Here is a 15197-nt window from a genome sequence, read left to right on the forward strand (position 1 = left end):
GTCTCTGTGCGACTGGTTCAAATGTCTAATTTCCAAATAAGTAAAACAAAAGGTAATAAGGTTTTTAAGAGTTTAGAGAGAACTGGCACACAAAGGAAGGTGGTCTCTTGGCAAATGGTCTCATACCCCCAAAAGGTGTAACCTCTGAATGCAAATTTCCATTGTTAGCACATGTTTCCATGTGAAAGAGGTTCTGTCTATATGATGGAATGCAGCAAAGGGCAAAGGGCTTTTTCTGTATTTCAGATTAGCCCGTGAGGCGGAGAGTAAGATTCTCAGCTTCATGTATAATGTTGGGTTCGCATCTCTTCTCTTTATTCCAGAGCACTTGATGTTTTGTATCGATTATCTTTGAATTGATTATGAAACTGGCATGATACATTTACCTGACATAATAAATTGTTACATTTGATTATTCTAACTGACTTTGACATTATTTTCATTAAAGAGTTAAAAGGAATAGTCAAACATTCACTCACATTTAATGATGCACAGATATCATTAAAACCTTTTCATTTATGGAGTCAGATGAAATAACGAGAAAATGCATATGAGAAAATGTATTGCATTTAATCAAAAATACTTTGCCTCGAGAAAAGACAGTAACACGTAGAGACCTTCTGCGCTGGTTGGATGCCGGACTTTGGGCCGATTGAGTGCGAGCTTATAGCATGTTGAAAAAATATGTTCAGCAAAGTAACGAAACAGGTTATTTCACCAAGGGTCCAACAGACTAAAACACTAAAAATATTTCCACCTTTCCACATATATGGAACCCTCCCTCCCCTATGAGGTCCGAACCAGATAGAGTAATCTTCCATGAGCAAATGCTAGTTTAAATATGGCTACTTTCCTTGAGTACTGGTTAGGCAAGTGAGGGGTGCACCAGAAGGTGTGTGTAGCTGTTTGAAATGCATTGAAGTTAACTTGATAACTAAATAAAATGAAATAAACTATTTTTGTATACTATAAATATTTTGTATACTATACGATTTTTGTAACTATAAAAGTATTTTGTGTTGTGTAATGATATTGGATCAACATGTGTCACTGAACATTAAACATTTAATCACATCATTAAACAGACAAAACAATGAAACAAACAACTTGGGACGATTGATGGGATGTTACAACAAATCACATTTCATCTCCAGAAAGAATTTATACGGTGAGGTCTTCCCGGCAACTTTACAATGCATTCCATAAAACCAGTCCATTAAGCGGGATGGACAACATTCCTGGACGATGGTTTGGTTTTTGTTACACATTGTTTTAGTTTTTTTTTGTTGTACTGTCACTGAACTTTTAAGTATTATTGACAAAGTATGTCAAGTGAATGTTGCATGTTGTCCATTCTACTGTTTGATGAATAGGCTTGCTGTGAATTCAGGCATTGGCTCTTTTTTCGCATGTTCTTCGCCTGATCAAAACATGAGTTGCAGGAATAAATGATTTAGTCTTGAGTTTTTAAGTATTTAGACATTACATTTTGTTCTTTTTCTTTATGGTTTAAAAACGATCATGAGAAATGCTTTGACACTGTGTGCACTTTTATCAAACATTAAAATATATATCCATAGCTTAGTGTTGCAGTGCATCACAGATTTTGTTGACATATTATGTCCACAAACCAACCAAGACATCTGCACTCACAAGTTCAGAAAGATGGAACAACGGTTGTTAAAGCACTAGTTTCATGTAACAACAACATGTGGAAGGTTCTCATAGAGTACATTTATAATGGCACCTATGTGATTCAACAGGTTTCTTTGTGTCACATGAGTTTATAAAAGTGATCCACCCATATTTAGTAAACACTATAAATATTAAGACAGTCAGGTAATCTAAAACAGAAGCAGCAAGAGCAAGAGAAAAGAAGAGGCTTCAAATCAAAAGGTAAACGGTTGTCCCTACATTTAAAACATTAAAGTAATAAATAGTGAAAATAGAACAAATGATTTGATTGATTGTTTTATTTATCACAGGTTTTACATGTGCTTAATATGTTTCCACAGCTATGTTTCCATTGCTTCTGTTATCAGGTGATACAAAGATTTCCATAAAATATTTTATCATCAAAATCGTAAATTGACATTTCTGTATAAGAGAATACAGTTAGACTATCAGAGAATACAGAATAGAGTACACTGACCCATTTGGTCCTTGTTTTCTTACATTTTTAAATTTTTTATCACCTTCACCTTGAGTGTCCCTCAGTATGTTTTGTGAATGAATCCAAGACTTGGGCAGAAGCTCAGAGATACTGTAGAGATAAATACACTGATCTGGCCTCCATTGAGAATGAACAACAGTTGGTCCAGTTATTGGACACAGTGAATGACGATTCCATTGATTTGGCCTGGATTGGACTCTATGATGATTTGAACAGTTGGAAATGGACTCTATAGAGGACAGTGATTTCTTCAACGAAAGACGGAAAAACTTCAGGAACTGGTATAACCAAGGACCAAACAATTATGGAGGACAAAGTCTGTGTGTCTATATGTATAGTGGGATATGATATACATCATACTGCTCCAATACACGTCCTTTTATCTGCTATAATGGTGAGCAGTTTCATTCATATGTTTGTAGGACAGTGAAAAAAACGTGATTATGTTTCATCATTCTGAAATAATCAGCTCTCACTAATGCTCATTGATGTATTTAATGTTTTAGGAAGACAGAATGCCAGTGCTAGTTATGTTTGGGTTTACATGTACAAAACCTGGACTGAAGCTCAGAGTTACTGCAGAGAACATCACACAGACCTCGTCAGTATCAGGAATGAGTCTGAAAACCAGAAGATCCAGTTTTTATCCCAGAATTATTATTACTATTATTATTATAATGTTTGGATTGGACTGTACAGAACCAGATCTTGGTCAGATCAGAGCAACTCTTCATTCAGTAACTGGAGGACAGGACAGCCAGATAATGCAGGATCCTGCACTGTAGTCTCAATCAGTGACTCTGGGAACTGGACAGATGAAAACTTCAATACTGCATTGATCTGGCCACCATTGATAACATGGAGGAAATGAACAGTCTGGTCAGAGGCTCGTAGATACTGCAGTGATCATTACACAGATCTCGCAAATGTGAGAAATCAGACTGAGAACCAGAGGATCCTTGAGAGAGCAGGTGGAAGAGTCTGGATTGGACTGTACAGAAACAGGGTTTGGTCAAACGGTCAGATTACCAAATATGAAGATTGGAGACCACAAATTCCATATTCTTCACAGCAACCAGATAATGGTCAATATGATTATGGCCAATGGTTTTCTCAGCAATGTACTGCAGTATCATTCAGCCATTTAGGCCGATGGACTGATGAGAACTGCTTATCCAGCATGCCTTTCATCTGCTACAACAGTGAGTTCCCTCTTCTTTTTACACCAGTTAATTTAACTTTTAAGCCAAAAATGTAATAGGCATTACAAAAAGTGTCATTAGAAGTCAATGTATATATATTTACTCTGAATATTTAATTTTTTTATGGATATTATTTATATTATATTTTATAAAGATTTTGAAACAACTTACCACATATAAGTTGAATATTTTAATTTGCATCATGCAAAAGCTGTTTTTCCAGTTAATATAATATATACATATATATATATTTAATTACATTTGGAAAGATCTCCACAATAAAACCATTTTAATAGATTCATGATATATTGGTGATTGTAAAGAATAATCAATGTATTTCTCTGTTTATTTTAAACCTGCACACAATCTTCATGCACCCATCAGTATCACTTTGTAAATGAATCCAAGACCTGGACTGAAGCTCAGAGACACTGCAGAGAGAAATACACTGATCTGGCCACCATTGATAACATGGAGGAAATGAACAGGCTCTTTAAAACAGTACGTAGGACTTACAGCAAAGCTTGGATTGGTCTCTATGATGATCTGAACAGCTGGAAATGCTCTCTGGATAATGCAACATTAGGAGGATTTAAAAGCTGGTATGTCCAGCAACCAGTGAACTCAGGTGGACGGAGTCTGTGTATGTACATGTCATATTATTGGGGAGTATGGCGTGAAATCTCTTGTTACTCTACACTTCCATTTGTGTGCTATGATGGTGAGAACTCCTGTTGACTTTTTAAAGTTTTTAGAACAATATATTTATGATACCATGGATATATCACATACACATATATTCCCTGCAGGAAGAGTGAATGCTAGTACAAGTTACGTGTTTGTTTACCAGTACACAAACTGGACTGAAGCTCAGCGTTACTGCAGAGAACATCACACAGACCTCGTCAGTATCAGGAATGAGACTGAAAACCTCAAACTTCAGTCTTTATTTCAGTATTATTCCTCTTTTTGGATTGGACTGTACAGAACCAGATCTTGGTCAGATCAGAGCAACTCTTCATTCAGTAACTGGAGGACAGGACAGCCAGATAATGCTGGAAACAGTGAATACTGCACTGCAGTGTCATTTAGTGACTCTGGGAGTTGGAGAGATGAAAATTGCAATATTGCATACCTTTCATTTGCTACAGTGGTGAGTATTACGTGCACCTCCGTTAAGAAATGCACAAGGTTGACTTTTAAGTGTACACCACTCTCTGGCAGACAGACTTGAATTGATTTAGAAATTATTTAGAAATGTTATTCAACATTGCCAGATTTATTTTTTCATCATATTTTTCGAAAATATGTGTAACACTTTACAAAAAGATTCCATTTGTTAACATATATTAACTACATTAGTAAACATGAACTAACTATGAAAAATACTTCTAAAGCATTTATTAATCTTAGTTAATGTTAATTTCAACATTTATTTAAAAAAATAAAAATAAATTAATGAACCTGAGCTAGCATTAATGTTTTGATCTATGTTAACGTTAGTTAGTATCACTTTGTAAATTAATCTAAGACCTGGACTGAAGCTCAGAGATACTGCAGACAGAATTACACTGATCTGGCCACCATTGATAACATGGAGGTCTGATTAACACAGTTAATGGGAGTTATGGTTCAGCCTGGATTGGACTGTATGATGATCTGAACAGCTGGAGATGGTCATTGGAAAACAATGATTTCTATCAGGAAGGAGAGAGAGATTTCAGGAACTTCTATCGTGAACCCAACAATGGAGCGAATTAACTGTGTGTTTACATGGATTATAATGGAAACTGGTTTGATTCATCATGTGAAAGTTATATAAATCTTCTTTTGCTTTGAGATTTGTCAAAGAAGGGATTTTCATTCCTGAAAGATCCTGAAGTATTCAATATTTTTCTTCCACATTTAAACCCAACATTCTTGAGAGAAAAAGGAAACTGATTTTCATTCTATGAAACAGTTTTTCATTCTTTGATTATGCTAATTAGTAATGTTTTTTGTTTTCAAAATGTGTTTTAATAGGGGTTTTAATAGTTTTAATGGGGTGGTGTGGCGCAATGGATAAGACACATGCCTTTGGTGTGAGAGACCCGGGTTCGAATCCACTGTGAGACACCAATGTGTCCCTGAGCAAGACACTTAACCCCTAGTTGCTCCAGAGGCGTGCGACCTCTGACATATATAGCAATTGTAAGTCGCTTTGGATAAAAGCGTCAGCTAAATGAATAAATGTAAATGTAAATGTTTTATTATATAGCTATAAATTTGACAAATAACAAATAACTTGACTGATTTACATCCACTAAATTGTTTTATCTTAGGTAGAGAAAACGCCTCTCAGAATTATGTTTTGGTATATGAGGAAAGGACCTGGACTGGAGCTCAGAGCTACTGCAGAGAGAAATACACTGACCTGGCCAGTGTGAGAAATGAGACAGAGGGTCAACAGATACTGAATGTTACACGTTATTATTCTGGTTCTACTGTATGGATTGGTCTGCACAGAAACAGACTGTGGTCAGATCAGAGCAACTCTTCCTTCACATATTGGCTGTCATATACTGCAGGTGTTGTTGCACAACCAGATAATGGTGTATAATGGTGTAAAAATTCAGATACGCAGAATTAGAAACATATCTGTTTTATATCAATATTTTAATCAATGTTTTCAAACAATGTAAGTTTCATAAGACTGTATATGAAAAACTATGTAAAAAAAGTATATTTAATAGGCTACTCGATCAAAAGAGTTAACACAACTACAAGCCAAGTATACTTTGAATAATTAAACTTTTAAGTATATCTCGATCAAAAGATTGAGTACAAGTATAGGCCAAATATACTTGGACTTTTCTCTCAGTATAAGTCAAGTACACTTAAGTGTAATTAAGTATATTTCTGAGAAGTACATAAAGTATATTTTTTGAGAAGTATATAAAATGTAGACTGAAAGAAGGCTATGCTTTCTTCTTTTTAGTTGAAAAGAAGTATAGTAATAGAACACTTGAATAAACTTATTTTTCGTAAGGGAATTATTATCGCTGTGTACAAGATCAGGTTCAGTTCCATGCTTATTTTATTTACTCTATAAACTATTCCACCCGAAAGCTTCACTGAAAAAATTGACTGTAAAAATGCTACAGTGAAAAACTGTTCATTGGTTAATAGAACTGTAGCATTGTACTACACTGTAGCATTTTTACAGTCAATTTTTTACAGTGAAGCTTTCCTTACTATATTCGGTAAACAACTGTGATAGATCTAACGGTACATTTAATGTAATTTTACTGTAAAATACCGTTACATTTACAGTTTTTGGAAGTGAAAAAGAACAAGTCATTGTATAATTTATAGTGAAAAACGTAAATTGACATTCCCACAATTCCCTGCGTGACACTTCACATTTGATGTATTTTTGTTGAAATAACTATGTTTCTTCATAGTTTTTTCTAATCAGTTATGAAATTAGGGTTTTAAGTTACATTTAATGTTGTTAAATTAATGTTTATTGCATTGTTTAAATTTCACATGTGTTACCATGATGGTGTTTAATGTCTGTGTGAATGACACTGTGCAGCTTCTATATAAGTATTAACTTCCTTGTGAAAGAGCTGCTTGTGATGAGCTTTAATTCATCATGTGATTTTCATCTCCACTGTGATTGGTGGATGTCAGTGTATTACTATGGTACAAAACAGATATAAATACTTCAATAGGTCAGTAAATTAACATTATATCAGATAAATAAATACGGTTTATTAATGTAAATTTAAGTAAAGTCTGTAAAATCTAAAATGTTGCTACCGTTTTTACGGTAAATTTCTGGCAACCACAGCTGCCAGTATTTTACCATAAATGTAACAGATTTTTTTTTTACAGTGTTGTTACTATATAAACTTGAACATGTTAGTTTATAAAAGACAGTGTGTAAAAGTAGACAGAAAGTATACTTTCTTATTTTTAGTTTAAAAGAAGTATACTAATAGCACACTTGAATAAACTTCTTTTTCGTAAGGGTGCTCTTATCCATGCTCGGCTGCATGGATGCGCAGGGAGTTCTTGCCCAGAACAGAACCATACCGCCAATCCCAACTGAATGCAGGCTTTTTTTAATTATTTTTTTCTTTTCTTTTTTCTTTCTTTTTTTTACTAAAAAATGATTAACACGAAGTAGGTTGCTTGTACTCATACTATCAGAACTTTCTTTTATATATATATAATCAAACTAATTAAACATTTTGTGTCATTTTGTGTTGCGATGATTTGTTAATTTGGCCCGAGACACTGGGATAGGCTTCAGCATCCCTGTGACCCTACATAGAACAATCAATTTGGAGAATAGATGGTTGGATGATTTGTTAATCTGTCTGATAAAATCTACTTGGCAATTTATTAGTCATCAACCAAACATAATGACAAATCTTTTTTTATCAGGGATACAGTTGTATTTGTCTTTGTTGTCAGCACAATACAGTACAGTGGAATGATACAGTACAACAACATACAGTGGAACAACCACTTGAAAACAGACATCTGACGTGACTTTGATTACATGGTAATGTGATATTATATGGTACTATTTACAGGTTTATTGTACACTACAATAAATAATCACACAAACATTTTTTTTTTTTTCTTTAGTCATGGACCTCTAAAGTCCACTGGGGTTGATCAAGGAAAAGTTTACAGTAGTAGAAAATAATAAAATCTTGTCAGTAAGAATAATATCATCAGTCAGGATTATGACTTTGTGATTTACACAGAGACCAACCAAATGGAGGGCTATTAATAACCAGAGTCTATAGTCTGTAAACTATAAACAAGATTACTTATTTACATAAGTCTCCTGCAGCGCGCAGACGAAACACAATAAACACGGTCATGTTATCTCTGTTTGGGCACACAGCCATATAAGATAGTTCTGAGTGATAGCTAACAGAAAAACTCTGACAACACACTTTGCTCAGGCATTTCAGAATGACCAAAACAGCATTTCAGATGCTGAGCAACGACATCGATCCATGGCTGGTTGGTCCAGTTATGCCGTCCCACTGCAAAGTCACATTTCTTTTTTGATGTGCACTGAGTAATTTATTCTGTAAATGTTAGGGATGCACCGAAATAATAAATAAATAATTTATTTCAGTGTTCAGTGCTCAGGTTTCACTCTTGCTTTAGCTGTCAGTCGCTCAAGGCCCATGCGAACGCTCCACTCATGTACCTGCTCATACTCACTGGAAAAGCATAGTCCGCTCAAACAACGTGCCAACATGAAATTTCTATGTAGTAATATGCTTGTTTCTGTTTGCAATTGCCCTACATGGTGTGGTATAGCCGTGCTGTACCCTTTTGCTGAATGATCCACTCCTTCACTGTAACCCTTTACTGTAAATTTACAGCAAATTTCTTACAGAATTGTACTATATTTCCATAATACAGTATTATGCTGTATCTTTTACAGAACAGCTGTAAATATACAGCATATTCATGTTTTCATACTGTAAAGTCATTGCATTGTGGGATTGATTTCTTTCGCGCTCAATTCAGATCAAATGTGACGCAAGCAGACAGTAGCTACTACAGGCAAACTTGATTTGTCAGCGGGACTCAACTGAACAGAATAATCATTCCTGTTATCAAGATAAACAGTTTCTGTGAATTTGTGAGCAATTTTTAAGCTTGTGTGAGCTTCGGTTCGTGTTTCAAACATTAGTTGCTGTGACGCAACAGAAAATGGAGGACGTTGCCGCTAGAGTTCTCAACGGGCCTGAAAATAACAACCCGACCTGACCCGGCCCGTGGCTTTTAAAGCCCGGACCCGATGTAACCCGACACATCAACATGAATTATCTGTCCGAACCCGGCCCGTGGCGGAATTTTTTTTTTCTCATACATGTATTATCATGACCAGCAGACGGAAATTCAAATCAACCTTTAATGTTCACGCGTTTTAACAATACAAACAACTGAAACAATAAACTTTAAATATATAAATAGGCTGTAGTAGCGACGGTGAATTCACCTGAGGCAAGTTTACTTTTCACCAACTCCATGCCTGCGTCCCAATGTGCATACTATCCATCCTAAATAGTATGTGACATTAGTAATTGTCAATACTATTTAGGGCAGATAGGGTGGATAGTATGCAGATTGGGACGCAGGGAGTCTTCTTCTCCAGGCTAAAGGCGTGCACGCAGCGGCGTCAGGTCTGCCCCCGCCCCTCTCCATGATGCGCTTGCACGCAGCAGCCAGACTTTCTTTACGGTGAACAGCAGCGATGATTAATAAATGTTTTTTTTTTTTTTTTCACTGACTGGAAAAGATTAAGCCCGAGGTCCGACCCGACCCGAGTCATTTGATTATATTTTCGACCCGAACCCGGCCCGAACCCGCGGGTCCCGTCGGGTTTGTCGGGCCGACCCGACCCGTTGAGAACTCTAGTTGCCGTTACATGAAGACGGTGGATGAATTTGTCAGTTGAATAATCTAACTTGCGCCTGTGACAATAAGTGGGGTTCAGAGTTTGAGAAGATGGAAAATTGTTCAACTGAGTGATACGGTAAGCCAATATATCTTTTTGCATTCACATTTCTACATTGTTTCCTCGAATTTGGTTTGATTTTGCGAACGCATGGGCTCGTGATCGACGACTGGGCTGACCGTGTCCCCGCCGCTGGTCCGTGGGTCCTCCGTCACTCCAGGAAATCGAACTGGAAGAACGTGACGTTCCATTCTGGAGAGACGTGCGTCCACATTCAGGCTTGTGGGAAGGTCCAGCGCGTAGATCTCTCGTTGGACACGGTCAGCCAGTCCACGCAGGAACATGTCCCACTGCGCCTCCTCATTCCATTGGCACTCGGCCGCCAGAGTACGGAATTCGATTGAGTAGTCGGACACGGATCGATCACCCTGTTGTAAGTCGGCGAGGACTCTGGCCGCCTCTCTTCCTGCCATTGACCGGTCAAATACTCTTCTCATTTCTTCGGTGAGTGCCTGGAACGAGGCACAGCATGGGTCTTGGTTCTCCCACACCGCCGTTCCCCATGCCGCCCTCCCAGTCAGCAGCATCAATACGGAGGCCACCTTCGATCTCTCGTTGTTGAATGTACGGGGCTGTAGGGAAAAGTGCATGGAGCACCTAGTCAGGACCCAAGTTGGGTTCTCCTGAGTACGCCTCCGGAACCGGAAGACGAGACTGTTGGGTGAGCTCGGACACCAAAGCTTGTACCGGCCGCCCCGTGTTCGCGATGCTCTCCTCCTGTGAGTCCATCCGATTGATACTGCGAGCGATTAATTCGTCTAAGCTGATCGTGGACCCACCTGCTGCCACAGCGTTCTGTCATGAACAGGCAAATGCAGGTAAAAGTATGTTTATTTAGAGATAAACAGAGAGGTCAGGTCCACACAAACACGACACACTGGGGCGGGAGAGTGACGCAGGGACTTCAACGGCAACCAGGCTGGTGATGGGTGGTGGATGAAGCTAGAGTCCGAATCCAGAATAGTGACGATGATCATTGGAGGTGAAGACACGACGAACAATTCAACAGGAACGAAGATCACAGGAGACAGCCAAAACGGGACTGGAACAAACACCGGTAACACCACAACACTCTGACAACAGAAGACACCAGTCACAGAGAATAATATAAGTGAGTAGATTGGCATCAGCTGGCGTTGATGATCAGCGGTGATCGGAGGACACACCCAAGGAAAAGGAAAAGGCAGAGGCAAGGAAAAGGCAGTGAATTCATGAACCGTGACAATATATATATATATATCAGTGGCGATTTCTTTAAGACTGCAAGGGAAGCTCGGCTTCCCCTATAATGTCAAAAAAATGAATGGTCAAATATGTACTATTGTATTAACATTTTATTGACTAAAATGCGTTAGAAAACGTTCGTCTCAAAGACGAGTTCGTTCAGAATCAGTTACAGATAGCAGGTCGGCTGACTCTATTTTCTTCTCATACATTCCCGTAGCGTCACAGTGCATTTCCCTGTTGAAGCCCAGCTTCCATTGACTTCAATGGGGCTGCTTCGAACAGTTTTTTTCAGCGCTTCGAAACTAGACGGTCATTGGATAAATGCTGCGATTATGTCCCGCCCATGGAAGCTCAGCTTCTCTGGGGGTGAACGGGGAGTGGGCTGGCCTGGACTCCGGGCTTCCGCGTGATGATTGGAGGGTCTGTCGAAAGGCTGTGTCTCCTTTTGATTGACAGCGATTTCATACAATAAAAAGTCGCTGATGTTGAAGCTGTTCGAGCTCAGTCCCATCGCGGATTTTTCAAAGACAAACTGCTGCAACCTATTTCTTGGTATTTGCTTGTCGAAATTGCTAGCCAATTATTATAATACATTTCACACAATTATACATTTATACCTTTATTATATTATTACTTATTATATTTTTTATATTATTTTTTTTATATGATTATTATTAGTAATAATTCAAAAATAATTAAAATATCTTATTATTAGTAGCATTATTATTATTATACTTTATTATATTATTATTTATACCTTTATTATATTATTACATTCATTTTTCACAGAGCATTTTCTTGAAAAGGAACGTAGAATTTACGTATAAATAAATGAATATTTTTATGATGTTGGCCGAAAATGAGCTTCCCCTCTTTGAAAGACCAGCAGCCGCCACTGATATATATATATATATATATATATATATATATATATAATATATATATAATATATATATATATATATAATATATATATATATGGTAATATATATATATGGTAATTACCACATGGACAAGCCTTGTTACAATCTGTCAGTCACAGACTGCGCAACTTCGCCACCAGTGGAGGATTTTTTTTGCGACTAACTGACTAATTAAAATTTGTCCAACTAAGCCTCTTCTTGTCGATTAACGTTTGGTCGACTTTTGGGGGGCAGCCCTAGAATTTTAGTTTTATCTGATTTTTACATGGAGCATCGAAATCGAGTAGGTACTACACTTGAATTTGAATTTACTTTGTGACCATTAAAAAAGTATGTTTATATAGTATGAATATGGGAAGTATGAATGAAATTCTGACTTTATCTGACATGCTTTTACTGTTAGTGGCTTTGCTTCACTGCCATTCATAAATCCTTTCCTGTGGCTTCATGGGATAGTAAAGTGTCCATCGAATGTACACTTCAGAATCTCTCGGAAATAGTAGGTCATTCGGGTACTTTTCACCTTTTTCACATACTGTTATTTGCATACTATTATGGTAGGGAGGTATTTGATTTCGGACCTAGAGATGGTATAAAAATTATAAATAGTGCTTTTCCATGTAAAACACCCACCAATATGGGTGGTTGCTAGTAGATGTCTCTATGTTTGTCCCTTTTTTTTCTCCCATTTAATGTAAGACTATAGAATTGTTAACCTGATTTATTGTCTGTCAGGTGAAAATCATACATCAGTCGGCTTATAAAGTATGAGCAACAATAATAGTGGTGCTTGCCTAACAAAGTGCCACTAATAAACAGTTATTTCAGGAAAGATACGGCTCTCAGCTTCCAGTAGAGAGGTCATTGAAAACAGTGAATTATGCAGTCCAATTTGAATATTGAAAATTCAGTGTTTTGTAATCCACTGTGCTGATTATGTAAGAGGACTTGATCATTTATGAGCTTGACAGCTCTTGTCGTTAATGTACCCAGTCACTGCAAGGACATTCAAAAAAAAAAATACTGCATGGATGTAAAATGACAACCTTAAGTCATCTGTGGTATTAAGCACAATTAGGCCATAAATAATTTGAGTAAACATGCCTAATCGTGTTTTACAGGATGAGAGTGTTTGAATAAGAATAAAGCTGCCAGCTCAGGCACACTACGAGTCAGGAGGAACCTTCAAAACAGGTGCAGTGTGTCCTGTGTTTTAGCTTTTCCCACCTGCACTGTCGGTAATAAAGAGCTGATGTGAGTGAGACGGCGAATAGAGGGAAATCTCTCAGGACTGCTCTTATGCAATGCATACAAACAGTAAATGGCCAATGAAGACCTAAGAACAATTTTAATCTCTTGTTGTGGTTGTTTTATGGAGAGATCTGCATAAAAAGTCTTAAAAAATGTCTACTGTTGTGTTCTCCAGTACAATTTAGAAATAATTTCTATAAATTATAATACGTAAACATTATACATCAAGATACTGGGTTCCCTTTCAAGGGAACTCCCGTTGCGTCGAGAATGACGCTATGGGGAACGCTTTGCGTGATGACGTCTTGAAGCACATGTAAAATCAGTCCAATGGTGTGGCGGAACGTCAGAGGCGGGTGACGTCACCTACCAGGAAACTATAAAAGCCAGCCCGAAACAGAAAACGAAAGCTTTCTGAGTCTTCAGTTGCGCTCTGTGTTGAATCTGTCCGTTTATTTGGTGTTGTCTGTCTATATATCTATATATATTATTCAGTATGGCGAGCAAGCAGCAGTATCGAGTGTGTGTCCATCCCTGCCCGCGTTATTTAACGGGAGGTGACACACACACTCTTTGTGTTGTTTGTTTGGGAGAGGAGCATGCCCAGTCAGCACTCGAGGGTGGTGACTGTGAGCATTGCTGTGCGCTTCCATTGCGTACGCTCCGATCCCGTTTGGCTCGGTTCAATCCCGACCACGTTCCCCAGGGCTCGGGTCCCGCCGCGGCTGAGGCTCGGCGGCGATCCCAGACCTGGGGTTCGCAAATGGATCTGTCAGTGGATGTTGAGACGGGCTCTGCCTTATCTCAGCATCAATCTGACAGATCCAGTGCCTCTCATCAGGGTGTGGAAGCACGCGTTGCGGTTTCTTCCCCCCCGATAGAGGCACCAATACTGCAACTGTCCAGCTCTGAGGAGTTGGATGTTGTGAGTATTGACGCTGATTCTGAGGATTCGCCACCTCAGTCTCATGCGTTTGAAGAATTGCTCGATGTGGTAACTAGAGCTGTTGACAGACTTTCAATTGAGTGGCCAGAGGATAGGCAGGACGTTCGTTCGAAAAGCAAGCTCGACGAACGCTTCCTGCCATCTCGTGCACAGCCTCAGCGCAGGAGCCTTCCGTTTTTCCCCGATCTCCACACCGAGGTGTCGAGATCGTGGGGGAAACCCATGTCATATAGAGTGTACACACCACAGACATCACACTACTCCTCCATTTATAAATATAAAGAGTATGGTTATGGGGAGATGCCGAAGGTGGAGGAGACGCTTGCGAGCTATCTCTCTCCAGCAACGGCATCTTCCCTGAAGGCTCCTTCACTTCCCTCTAAGCCAGTTAAATTTACATCATCACTGGTTCATAAATCGTATGCAGCCGCTGGTCAAGCTGCAGCGTGTCTGCATACGATGTCCCTTATGCAGGCTTATCAGGCTGAATTATTGGGTGATTTAGAGGAGGGCGGGGGAATTGGTCCTGCCACGGTGGCTGAACTACGCAGAGCCACAGATCTGTCTCTCAGGGCCACCAAGGAGACCGCTAAATCTATCGGGCGGTCTATGGCAGCCCTGGTGGCCACTGAGAGGCATCTGTGGCTCAATCTGAGCGATATAAAAGATAAAGAAAAACACGTTCTCTTAGATGCTCCGGTCTCCACCGTTGGTTTGTTTGGTGATGCAGTTAACAGTGAACACGTCTTTTTACGGTGCCCGTCTCTCTTCGGTACCCTCAGGGGACCGTTCTGCCAACCCTGCCGCCTCAGGTGTTACAGGGCGCAGCGGTCTCCGGCGAGCACATATCTCAAGGACCACCCGGAAACGTAGTGGCCTCGGGATGCCCGCCCCCTCCGAGGAGGGTGTTAGAGCAGTCTGTTCGGTCGTTCCCT

The 15197-nt window shown here is 38.9% G+C and overlaps 1 protein-coding gene and 1 pseudogene across 2 annotated transcripts; both read left to right on the top strand.

Annotated features, from left to right (window-relative positions):
• Positions 1 to 2395: 2395 nt before the first annotated feature.
• LOC311284808 (P-selectin-like) lies at positions 2396 to 4130 on the top strand (the record flags this gene model as incomplete). The annotated part of the gene is made up of 4 exons (XM_084400021.1): positions 2396 to 2489; positions 3049 to 3379; positions 3732 to 3977; positions 4124 to 4130. 4 exons carry the CDS (start codon positions 2396 to 2398, stop codon positions 4128 to 4130), a joined length of 678 nt encoding a protein of 225 aa, XP_084256147.1.
• Positions 4131 to 4150: 20 nt separating this feature from the next.
• LOC311284809 (lectin-like) lies at positions 4151 to 5136 on the top strand (annotated as a pseudogene). Its single transcript has 2 exons — positions 4151 to 4539; positions 4883 to 5136. The product of its transcript is annotated as a lectin-like (transcript).
• The last annotated feature ends 10061 nt before the right edge of the window (positions 5137 to 15197 follow it).

The sequence above is a fragment of the Rutilus rutilus genome, assembly GCF_951802725.1.
Source record: "Rutilus rutilus genome assembly, chromosome: 25".
Taxonomy (NCBI): domain Eukaryota; kingdom Metazoa; phylum Chordata; class Actinopteri; order Cypriniformes; family Leuciscidae; genus Rutilus; species Rutilus rutilus.